The following is an 11,216-nucleotide window of genomic DNA, read 5'->3' as shown; positions in this document are numbered from 1 at the left end:
CGACGTGAAACTGTCCATCTTTGAAAACGGATTTTGCAAACAGAATCGCTTTGTTTGGTCCTGATGATGGTCCCCAATTTCAAATAGGATCAAAGGGCTGACTTTGGCACTGTTAGGCAGAGTGTGACGACTAGCTAAATACTGTAATCGTATGCATTTCAAATTTAGTGTTAGGGTGTTTGTGTTCAACATAATAAACAAAATGTTACAGTATATCTAGTCAGGATGTACCTTTTATACATATAATGCTGTCTTTTTTCTGAAGTATCAATAAGATAAGAGATGGGGTGCATGTATTCTGGGACAGAGACCCAAGAATGTAGCACGTTTCAGCACTTTATCGAAACACATTGTGCCTTTTAATCATATGCGGTAAATGGATCTGAAGCACTCCCAATCTCATTGACTTACGATTTTTTTCCTTTCATACACCACTAAAAAGAAATATATGAATGCATGGTACCACGGTGTAATCAAATCCGATTTATGCATTCATCATTTCGTTTCCTTGCCTCTCACGGGACTGAAGACACCGTAACTAAAGAAGTCTAATATGTTTACATTTCTTGCCATCCATCATGAATTGTGACATACTTTAAAGACTGTATCAAATCGCTTTAAAGCAACACGAGTCGCCTGTCTATGACACGTGTTGATACGTTATAACGACATGTTTTCATAAGGAACACGGGAGGCCAATGGCTCCGGTGACCCTCTGTCATCAACTTATATCTTCCATATAAATCTCTATCATGGCGGCACCACAGGCTGTGAGGAAATCGCCTAAGTGGTCATAGCGGCGACTAGCGGGATGAAGAAGTACTACAGAAAACGTTTTTGATGGACAGCGCAGAGCTAACTAACTGTATAGTAACCTTAGCAGACTTTCGCGCTAAAAGTAAAAGAACAAGTCTTTTTCCAAGTATCACTCCGAGTACGAGTCAGTGGGTGCTAAACACCTGTGTGAGCTCACGGACACCGCCTCCTTTTCTCCGCACAACTATCCCGGAAAACGCGTTGACAACCAACTGTTTTGTGAAACCTGTGTTATTCTTACGTTTGTAACAACATTCTTATGAGTAATGATTAATCCTACTCACCGCATTGTGGCAATTCTTTAAGGAGCTACCAAAATTCTCACCATACCCAGACGGGGTGTTCGGCAGAAATGGTTCGACTGCCAACAATTATCGACGCACTTTGACCGATCACGAAGCCAAGATAATTAAGGATAGTCTCCAACACAGGCTTTTGTTGCCATTTTGAAATCAACGCCTTCAATTCTAATAACGACCTTTTTTTTTATCACTGCTGTGTTTGATGGCTGCGTTTACTAACAATGGGTACGACATCTATCAGAAAGTGTTAAGTATTCAGAAAAATATGCAAGTCAAAAAGGCCCTTCGAAGCTTGCTATGTAGACTTTCACAAGGAAATGACCTTCGACGAAATTAATCATCAGCGCTCAGGGGCACTCGGGGACAGGGATCATCACACCTGACATTGTTTACAGATTATTCTATTCTTATGTTCAAATCTAAATCGTCAAGTTCGACGGGACAGAAAAGGGAATAAGAATAAGTTTTGAGTGCGTCAAGTATAAATCTAAGGATTAAGAGGTGGATAAACTTTATAGAGTGAATACCTGAAACATAGGCCTGGTGTATGACAAGCAAGTTATCATAGCGATGAGGTCTGCGATGTAGAAGAGAATGATATCTAGCAAGTTGTCAGAAAACAATTTTCATAAAGCGTTATACGTTGTTGCAAAAGCGCTGAAAATCAGCAATCTGTGGATATGCGATAATATAACATCATCATCCACTTTTTAAACTTCTAATTTGTATCTATGTAACAATAAATGTATCGGATTTATAGATCATAAAACAGATAAGTGTCCTCTACTGAATTGATGAAGTGCTTGAAAACGTCACATTTACGTGTAGTACTTAGTGGACCTAAGTCAACCGCAAACAATAACAGATCATCCTATGAAATCATGCGTGTGTAATGACTTAAAGATAAACTTCGCCCTATACATGTAGCTGTCGCGCCGCCTGACAAAGAATCTATCCTTCTCTTAACGGCCTAAACTGGAACCGGAGTTCCTACCTGGCGGAATCAACTCTACTCCTCTACTCTCTACTCTCTACTCTTGTCTTGTCTTGGAGGTCAGAGGTCATGTTAGGTAACCTGTACCGAATGACCCAGGGATGACCCGTACCAGAGCACCAATGCGACGTGAACCAATCTCTGCATGTGTTTAGAGAGAACACAGGTATTTTGTCTGCTGTACTTTCCTTGATATAAGCTGCCGTGGTATTTATCTTGCCGGAAACGATTTTATTGGACACCACCAATAGATGTGCTATTGTAGCAACGTGACAACAAAACCGTGAGTGGGGAGGGGGGCATCTCTGGCCGAAGCTCATGAGTTCATTACTACTGTGTCATATTGCACGCCCGTCTATGATTCAAAACAGGAAACTGATAGCTTACAAACAATTATATCTACACATTTAACATGCAAACGATAGATGCTAAATATTGTATTCTCGCGTCGTATTAGGGAGGCAGTTTAAACCGTCAGGGTGACACTTATGGCGGTTCATACCAGTAATGAACCACCATACATATTTACACACACACGGTGACACACCCATACACACACACACACCGTGGACAGCATAACTCGAGAATCTGTAGATAAGTCAGGAAAACGAAGATCATGTTCAAAACTGGGCATCTAGTAGCGTACATAGCATCTACAACGATGCTATGGTTATGATTTTTGAGTGGTTACTGGTGGGGATCGACCTCTCTTGGGACAGAGAGGAAGTGATGTCGGTTTGGGGCCCCTGGTGGCTTTTTTTTAAACTGCAGGGGCCAATCTTGTTTGCGACTTTGACCTCGTGAAGGACTTCACGGATCGTCATGATTTTTGGTATATCGGTAGATGATTTATCTAATTAGATAATTTGTGAAAAAATCATTAATAAGCAAAAACTATATATCCACTGCATTCCATGATCGACTTTCAAACATGTGACATATGTAACTGAGAACGAAAGGAATTTCAATAGATATATAAGTTAGGAAACTAGAGATCTCAGATTTCATAAATGACAGGAATTTCATACTTGCGGCATAAGGAAGCTACGTGATGGTGAAACATATTAGATACAGAAATCTTGCATGCAAATCAGGGATAAATTTACATAATTTTTGAGGAAATGCTACAATATATCTATCTTTGCTAATGTTAGACTTTCATACTTTGAACTGAACAACTTGTACTATGAACGGCGACGAATATATGCTTACAGAATGTAGCCTTGAGATCTGATCCATAAACTGTTGATAGAATATTGACCAACTTATTTTGACACAGACGTCTAACATTTGTTATTGTTGTTGTTGCTTTTGTCTTAACTTGGCACAAAGTAGGTTAAACTGTTCTAAACCATATTTTCGCTTTATTTGTCTATCATCGTATAGAAAGATTCCATCCGAACTGGTGACGTCAACATTACGTGTTTCAACTTCCCAGCGCCATGGTAAACAATGGTGTGGTCATCAGGGCGCTACGACGGGACGAAACACAACACGTCACCGAGATGGTTCTGTCCAATCTCTTCCAAGAAGAAGTCAACTTGCGAAAAGCCTCGCGACTTATGAGGAAACCCGTAGGCAACATTTTGGTAGCATGTTTACTGATTATATTCTACACTATGACGGGGTCTATAGCCCTGTCCGTTGTTTTTGCCCCACTCGCTGCTCTCCTATCTTGCTGGGGGTGTCTGTGGAAGATGCATCAGGGACACCGCCAGCGGAACCAACTGGAACTGCAGGACATCTTTGAATGGTATAATAAAACAGGAAGCAGATTTTGGGTTGCAGTCGACGGGCGGGAGATAGTCGGAACTGTTGCTTTGAACAGAGTCAATGACAGCAGAGCAGAGCTCACCCGGATGTGCGTCCTTCCTCCGTACAGACGCAGAGGTCTTGCCAGGCGTCTTGTAAGACATTTTGAAGATTTTTGCAAGTCGGACGGGGTCCAGGAGATGTTTATGAGCACCACCGAATTCCATCTCAACGCTCTAAGTTTGTACCAGAAGTGTGGATATGCCATTTCTGACATATCTGTCACAAGCCCTGTTCCGGGGGTAAATGTGTCCATAATAGAGGTATCGAAAGCGAAGGTTTCTTAATCTAATCTGAAATAACTTTTCAGTAAGAAATGTTGTATTTGCTGACCATAAAATTCTTTCTCAAAATCTAGGTTTTGATAGGGAGCGATGCACATTCACAAAGTTATTGAAAGCATGGACGTGTCACAAACATATCTTTTACAAGACAAATAATCTATGACTAAAGATTTACACTCAATTCACTCCAATCAAGGAGGTTAAATAAGAGGTTGATATTTAACCTCCTTGCACCAATGAACAATTTATTTGTTTGAGTTTCACTACTGTCCACGTGTCTACGAGGTCGACAGTGGGTCAGCCATATTCTCGTGATTGGGTGTAGATATGTGATAAGCAATCTTCATCATATGTGAAGCTTTCACAGTGAAGGGATGTAGATCACACCAAGGACATTATGTCCTTGATCACACAGAACGTCGTTCCACCGACGTCAGAGGTCATACTGGGTCACATGTTCCAGATGACCCGTACACAGAGCATCGACACGACGTGAACCAATCTCTGCATGTATGTTAGAGAGAACACAGGTATTTTGTCTGCTGTGCTTTCCTTGATATAAGCTGCCGTGATATTTATCTTGCCGGAAAGAATATTATTGGACACCACCAATGGATGAGGCAACGTGACAACAACTTAGCCGTGAATGGGGAGGGGGGCATCTCTGGCCGGAGCTCATGAGTTACTATTGTGTCATATTACACGCCCGTGACCGTCTATGATTCAAAACAGGAAACTGATAGCTAAAAAACAACTAACTCTGCACATTTAACAAGCAAACGATAGATACTGAACATTGTATGTGTATTGGGTCGTATAATAGGGACGCCTAGTTTGGACCGTCGACCGTCAGGGTGTTCAGCTCTCGAACTGTACTTTGTACTTTGTACCCTTCATCATGACCTTCGACTGCATTATTCTTGTTACCTTCGCCAAGAAAGTTCTGTTTAGGTTACCGTTCCTTTGTCTGTGTGTGTGTGTGTGTGGTGTGTGTGTGTGTGTGTGTGTGTGAGTGAGTGAGTGAGTGAGTGAGTGTGTGTGTGCGTGTGCGTGGACAGCATAACGGATGGATAATGGATTGATCCTCGATCTCTAATACGGGTCGGGAAAACGAAGATCATGTTAAAAATGGACCTCCTAGTAGCTTAATATAGCGGAATTCCAGTTTTGAAATCATATGTTCCTATGGTTATGATTTTTGAGTGGTAGGGACTTCTCTTAGGACCGGGCGGAGAGTAAGTGATGTCTGTTTGGGCCCCCTAGCGGCTTTTTTGAACTACAGGGGCCAATCTTGTTTGAGACTTTGAACTCATGAAACGATTGACTGTTCGTCATGATTTTTGGTATGCTGGTGATTTATTTAACTAGATAATTTGTGAGTGAATCATTAATGAGGAAAATCTATATATCCAAGTTGCATTTCATGATTGCTCAAACATGTGACATATGTAACTGAGAAAGAAAAGAATATCAGGAAATTGAAGATCTCATATCTCATAACCGACAGGAATTCGATACTTGCGGTATTACAAAGCTAACTGAAGGTGAAGAATATTAGACATAAACCATACATGAAAATCAGGGTTAATAATTTTTGAGGAACTGCGCAACAATATTCATGTTTGCTAAGATAAGACTTTCATGTTTTGAACAACCTGTGCTATGAACGGCGATGAGTATATGCTTACAGAACGTAGCCTTGAGATCTGATCCATAAGCTGTTGATAGAATATTGACAAAATAAATAACGCGTAACATGTGTAATAAAAAGACAGGAAAGAACCAAGTAATGCACCAAAACAATACATCACTCAGAAAAATACAAATATTTGTTCCGTTCGTAAACAGTTATTATTGTTGTTGCTGTTGCTTGATCTGACTCAGTCGGTAAAACTGTTGTAAACCATATTTTCGTTTTATTTGTCTATAGAAATTTTCATCCGAACTGGTGACGTCGACATTACGCGTGTTTCAACTTTCCAGCGCCATGGAAAATAGTGGGGTTGTCATCAGGGCCCTTCGACGGGACGAAACGCAACACGTCACCGAGATGGTTCTGTCCAGTTTCTTCCAAGAAGGAGCCAGCTTGCGAAACGCCTCGCGACTTATGAGGAAACCCGTAGGCAACATTTTGGTAGCATGTTTACTGATTATATTCTACACTATGACGGGGTCTATAGCCCTGTCCGTTGTGTTAGCCCCACTCGCTGCTCTCCTATTTTGCCAGTGGTGTCTGTGGAAGGTGCATGAGGAACACCGCCAGCGGAACCAACTGGAACTGCAGGACATCTTCGAATGGTATAATAAAACAGGAAGCAGATTTTGGGTTGCAGTCGACGGGCGGGAGATGGTCGGAACTGTTGCTTTGCACAGAGTCAATGACAGCAGAGCCAAATTCACGCGAATGGGTGTCATTCCGCCGTACAGGCGCAGAGGTGTTGCCAGGCGTCTCGTAAGACATGTTGAGGCATTTTGCAAGTCAGAAGGGGTATTGGAGATATTTATGACCACCACCGAATTCCATCTCAACGCTCTAAGCCTATATCGGAAGTGTGGATATGTCTTATCTGACGTATCTGTCACAAGCCCTGTTCCGGGGGTAAATGTGTCTATTGTAGAACTATCGAAAAAATTACAATAACGTATGCATTTTGTGTTCATAATTCAATGCCCAATCATCTTTATGGCACATTGTATTTGCCGTCCATTCCTTCTCGAAATCTAGATTCTGTGTTTACACATGTCATTATGGTAGATATACACTTCACCAGGAACGTATATATCACATACTCATCTTGTGTGGAATACATAGAAGCTATGAATAAAGAGTCAAACTCAATTCAACTAAATGATGAAGTATTTATTTGGTTGTTTGTTTGTTTGTTTGTTTGTTTGTTCGTTTGGCTACGTGTACATGTTAACAGGTCTACCAGAAGAAGTAGTAAGTAGGGCATGTGTATTCGCGGGGTTGGGTGTAGATATGCGGTGAAGCAGTTTTCATCACATGTGAAGCTTGCACATGAAGGGTCGATCTAGATTACACGGAAGGTCGTTCCACTGACCAGGAGCTAGGTGAAAAAGAAAAGACGGCCTACATTAGTTTGCGAATTTTCAACAGAAGACTTGCATGCAAACAATTGCCAATCCTATTCACGTAGAAGGCTGCAATACACAACTTTTTGGAAGAAGCAGTTGTCAATGTACGCCTAACATGTTAACTTAAGGATTAACAATAAAATGCTTTTAGGAAACCACGCACAAACCTAAACACAACCATTTGCGTCAACCATAGGATAAATGGAACCTGAACGTGAAAGTATGGGTAAACAAATCTTGAAAAAGAAAGAAATAGACTCACAACTAGGAAATAGAGAATGCCATTATAACATTGGTGCTTAAATGCTAACCTGCGTTATTGTAGAACTCGCCACAGTGTTCTATTGCGTTGGCGTTGTCAGGTTGACCTGGGGCCCAGTTGGTGAAGGTCTCGTCTTTACTGTCAGACCACACAAAGGACCCCTCCTGTTAGAACAGAAAACATTTCATGTGAATGACGTACAGTGGTTTGGTTATTTTCCAGGCGCGAACAAGAGAAAGAAGCATAAAAGCCCTCTGTTCCTCGAAAGGCGAGATTGTTAATACACCAAATATGAGCCTTCAGATTTAAAAAAAAAAAAATGCTTCAAATGAAAACAGACTGGAAGTTGCCATAAGGTACATTATGCAAATGAGTAAAATATGAAGTTTGATAAAGTATACGTACCGATTATGACATGGTTATGCTGCCAACTATAATTGTTTTATTGGCCCTACTCTTTCGGACATACCATGGATTTTACACAAACATCAACACGTACTGCAGTGACGCTAAATGTGGTCAAAATAGTTGCAATTGTTTTAGCAGTATCGCTTTTTTAAAGCTTCTTCAATATGCTTAAAATCAACAATACTGCTTCATTAAAAGATAAGGATATTTCTTTATACTGTAGAAGTACTTTGGGTAGCTGTTTTAGACGTACATTCCATCTCTACACTGATGTATTCTAGCTTATGTAAAACACCCAGTACCTTGCCAACGTCGTTCAGTCCGATCCAGGCCCGCTCGAAGGGTGAGATGAAGTGGTACACAAACGTGTTCTCTTCGCTGCTGCTGATCGAGGCTATATGCCCGCCGTACATGTTACACAGCGTCTCTGCCTCGTGCCATGACAACGCCATACCAACGAACCTGAAGGAACATTATAATAAACAAACAAGGTGATCTCACACAACACATCTTAGTAGATGCTACGCTATCATCGAATGAGATGCTAGCTATACAATGTGTGTTAATGTTAAAAGCGTATGTTACCTGTAGCAGTTTCCGTTGTGCGGGTACCAGTACAGTGGACAAAGACTCGTACAGGAAACTTGTTGAAAATGCTCGATGCCTTCTTCTGTCGTTAGACCATAGGAAAGATAGGGTTATTGAGCTTCATCAATGCCGTACGTTTCTTAACACTCAATCTTTGCCAAAACATATCAACTAGATTTGAATCGCAGTAGTCTTAATTAAATGATAATATTTTGTACTTGTCAATTAGAAATATATTGGGAAATTTGAATTACCAGAGGGTAAAAACTGTCCTTCAGCATTGATGAAGACGACGAAGAACACACAGAATGCCGCAGTCCAGTACATGGTGGCTTGTCGTTTTCTTTCTCTCTGTCGCTAGAATCAAAAGACTGCGATCCACCGTAAAACTATGTCTCAATTGACGAACTTATATAATTGACATATCAATACCTCTAGATACACACAGTACTTGTTCAGCTGAAGGTTTCTCATGCGCAGTGGGAGGTGGGTACAGGAAGAAAGATTAACATTGTTTGAAGAGTCGAAGGCCTTCGGAATATTTGCAACGGAAATATATAATTGAACAGCTATTGACTCAGAGGTGTATCAGATGTTGTGTTCATTTTTGGACATTGCTGGTAAAATGATATGTCACATTTATGATGCATCACATTTATTTGATGTCTATGTCGATTTTATGAGATATATAAATGTTAACAATTTTTCTCTTGAAATCTAATCTGCTAAAGTATCCTCATGACCTATGACTCACTTTGTCGACAGGGTCCTTCGCAGTACCAAAAGTGGCCAATCACACATAGTGATTTTCCCCACCTTTTACGTCAATATTTAGTTTACATTGAAAAGGAAGATTGTAGAGTCTGTGCGCACACTGCATTGCACTTTATGCAACACAAGACGGGAAAATATGGGAGTATTTTCGGTGGCAGTTTTTGCAGTTTTCCTGAGTGGATGCACTGGGGGACCACTAGATAAAGGTACGAAGTCACATTAAATAAAAGCGCGTGGTTGTAAATTTGTCCAGAGACGTCCGCTGGCAAATCATTTACCCCATTTGAAAATTAAAAAAACGTCCGTACATATTTTCAGCAGTTAAAGTTTGTCTCAAAAAAAGCTGTTACTCCAAATCTACTGATACATTATTAAGGTTTGCCCGCAGCTCTGTACCTCCATATAGTTGGCATATTTGCCCCCTAAACTCATCATCACTAAGAAGCTAAGAATATCATTATTAAAAAACAGTCGCATTTTTCTTCCTAATTACAGCATAACTGAAGAACATTAAACTTGGCTTGTTCCTACGAAGGTTTACCGCATTATCAGCCCCTGACCAACCGAGCGGTGGCCTCCTGCCCGCTGTACTGGATCCCGTGGGAGGGCGCCTGTTACCGGTTCTTTGACCACGCGCTGACATGGCGGCAGGCGGAGCGGATGTGTGCGCTGTTCGCCTCGCACATCGTCTCCATTCACGGCCCCGAGGAAAACAACTTCGTGTACGGACTAACGGCACACTACGTCAGGACCTGGATAGGCTTCAACGACATCAATGCGGTAATTGTTGCTGGTTATCGCAGATATACGGGAGAGATCATAACTTTATTCAAATCTAAACTAAGTCTGATCCAACGTGGGGCTATATATACACTTCCATCTTGGGTGCACAGAGAGAGGCACTTACGTATCATTTTTAGAAGATCATTTCAAATTACAATCAATTTTTTTTTCATTTTGAGGGGCAAGTTTGATGGATTCTAACTTTTGCATAATCATAAGACACCAATCTTTGTCCGTGAAGATGACAGAATAATGAGAAGTTATGTACATCATTAATCATTCTATCAAAGAAAGAATTGAAGAATGTTATAGGAAAACAATGCCTTCCCGAAAAGCCGGAGTCGGAGAATCGGTTAGAAATTGTATAAAGAGTCGTTTTCCATGTGTTTGATAGACAGTAAGTATACATGATAATAGCATATTCAAATGAACCTCCGTGTCTCTTCAGGACGGCGAGTTTACCTGGACTGACGGCACTGATGAGAACTACGTGAACTGGGCTCCGGGACAACCGGACGAGGCTTACAACGGGGAGGACTGCGGGGAATTCTGGGACAAGGGCGGTAAGGAGTGTTCCACATGCTTGTTGATAGGGGTGTAAATTATTTCTTGAACTTCAAACATAAGACAACAGAAATAACATAAATTGTCTGGAAAATCTAAAGCAAAGATTGTCAGCTGATCATGAGCATCCTCTCCCTCTTTATTATGATTCTACATTGCTGACATATATTGTTTCTATCATTCAAGCAACTTGTATTTTTTTCCACAGCTGAAGGTGAATGGAATGACCTTGACTGTGGGGCGCTCAGACCGTTCACGTGTAAGATCACGCTAGAGTAAACCTGAAGTCATAAACAAAGTCAATACGACTAATGACGTGTATGTACCACAATAAACAGTCATAATACACATGCTTTACAACGTATTTCTTTTTATTATCATAAGAAATATTTTAAGTTTTTTATACGTAAGAATCTCCTTTGGATTGTTCACAAGCACGGTTATGTTTTATGCATTTCTGAATGGGGAAAGACCTGATATAGAAAGACCGGTGCCTGCAATATGGTTAAATACAAATGTACAGTAGTAGGATA

The 11,216-nt window shown here is 40.8% G+C and overlaps 3 protein-coding genes across 5 annotated transcripts; 2 read left to right on the top strand and 1 right to left on the bottom strand.

The window, feature by feature from the left end:
* Positions 1-2,015: 2,015 nt before the first annotated feature.
* Positions 2,016-7,057, top strand: LOC136443368 (N-acetylaspartate synthetase-like). 2 transcript variants are annotated; one of them, XM_066440589.1, is made up of 3 exons: positions 2,016-2,278; positions 3,551-4,019; positions 6,139-7,057. In XM_066440589.1, the coding sequence occupies exons 2-3, from the start codon at positions 3,555-3,557 to the stop codon at positions 6,847-6,849; spliced, it is 1,176 nt and encodes a 391-aa protein (XP_066296686.1). In that variant the 5' UTR covers positions 2,016-2,278; positions 3,551-3,554; the 3' UTR covers positions 6,850-7,057. The 2 variants fall into 2 exon arrangements, with proteins under 2 accessions (XP_066296686.1, XP_066296685.1); XM_066440588.1 differs by having other exon boundaries at positions 3,499-4,019.
* Positions 7,058-7,071: 14 nt separating this feature from the next.
* Positions 7,072-8,994, bottom strand: LOC136443370 (echinoidin-like). Of its 2 annotated transcripts, none has more exons than XM_066440591.1 (5): positions 8,817-8,994; positions 8,560-8,644; positions 8,277-8,436; positions 7,616-7,730; positions 7,072-7,276 (listed from the first exon to the last, which is right to left on the bottom strand). In XM_066440591.1, the coding sequence occupies exons 1-5, from the start codon at positions 8,887-8,889 to the stop codon at positions 7,209-7,211; spliced, it is 501 nt and encodes a 166-aa protein (XP_066296688.1). In that variant the 5' UTR covers positions 8,890-8,994; the 3' UTR covers positions 7,072-7,208. The 2 variants fall into 2 exon arrangements, with proteins under 2 accessions (XP_066296688.1, XP_066296689.1); XM_066440592.1 differs by having other exon boundaries at positions 8,560-8,641.
* A 256-nt stretch (positions 8,995-9,250) lies between these two features.
* Positions 9,251-11,035, top strand: LOC136443369 (echinoidin-like). Its single transcript, XM_066440590.1, has 4 exons — positions 9,251-9,542; positions 9,872-10,116; positions 10,568-10,682; positions 10,892-11,035. Exons 1-4 carry the CDS (start codon positions 9,473-9,475, stop codon positions 10,960-10,962), a joined length of 501 nt encoding a protein of 166 aa, XP_066296687.1. The 5' UTR covers positions 9,251-9,472; the 3' UTR covers positions 10,963-11,035.
* The last annotated feature ends 181 nt before the right edge of the window (positions 11,036-11,216 follow it).

The sequence above is a fragment of the Branchiostoma lanceolatum genome, chromosome 10, assembly GCF_035083965.1.
Source record: "Branchiostoma lanceolatum isolate klBraLanc5 chromosome 10, klBraLanc5.hap2, whole genome shotgun sequence".
In the NCBI taxonomy this organism is placed as follows: domain Eukaryota; kingdom Metazoa; phylum Chordata; class Leptocardii; order Amphioxiformes; family Branchiostomatidae; genus Branchiostoma; species Branchiostoma lanceolatum.
The sequence above is the reverse complement of the archived record's forward strand: the minus strand, read 5'-3'. Positions and strand labels throughout refer to the sequence as shown.

What these genes read in the sequence shown, in the direction of transcription:
- LOC136443369 (XM_066440590.1), top strand. Translation starts at nt 9,473, where the DNA reads ATGGGAGTATTTTCGGTGGCAGTTTTTGCAGTTTTCCTGAGTGGATGC. An exon ending in TGGGGGACCACTAGATAAAG is followed by an intron (nt 9,543 to 9,871) that starts GTACGAAGTCAC and finishes GTTCCTACGAAG; the next exon opens with GTTTACCGCATTATCAGCCC. An exon ending in GCTTCAACGACATCAATGCG is followed by an intron (nt 10,117 to 10,567) that starts GTAATTGTTGCT and finishes GTGTCTCTTCAG; the next exon opens with GACGGCGAGTTTACCTGGAC.
- LOC136443368 (XM_066440589.1), top strand. Translation starts at nt 3,555, where the DNA reads ATGGTAAACAATGGTGTGGTCATCAGGGCGCTACGACGGGACGAAACA. An exon ending in GAGGTCTTGCCAGGCGTCTT is followed by an intron (nt 4,020 to 6,138) that starts GTAAGACATTTT and finishes ATTTGTCTATAG; the next exon opens with AAATTTTCATCCGAACTGGT.
- LOC136443370 (XM_066440591.1), bottom strand. Translation starts at nt 8,889, where the DNA reads ATGTACTGGACTGCGGCATTCTGTGTGTTCTTCGTCGTCTTCATCAAT. An exon ending in CACAACGGAAACTGCTACAG is followed by an intron (nt 8,437 to 8,559) that starts GTAACATACGCT and finishes ATGTTCCTTCAG; the next exon opens with GTTCGTTGGTATGGCGTTGT. An exon ending in GACTGAACGACGTTGGCAAG is followed by an intron (nt 7,731 to 8,276) that starts GTACTGGGTGTT and finishes CTGTTCTAACAG; the next exon opens with GAGGGGTCCTTTGTGTGGTC.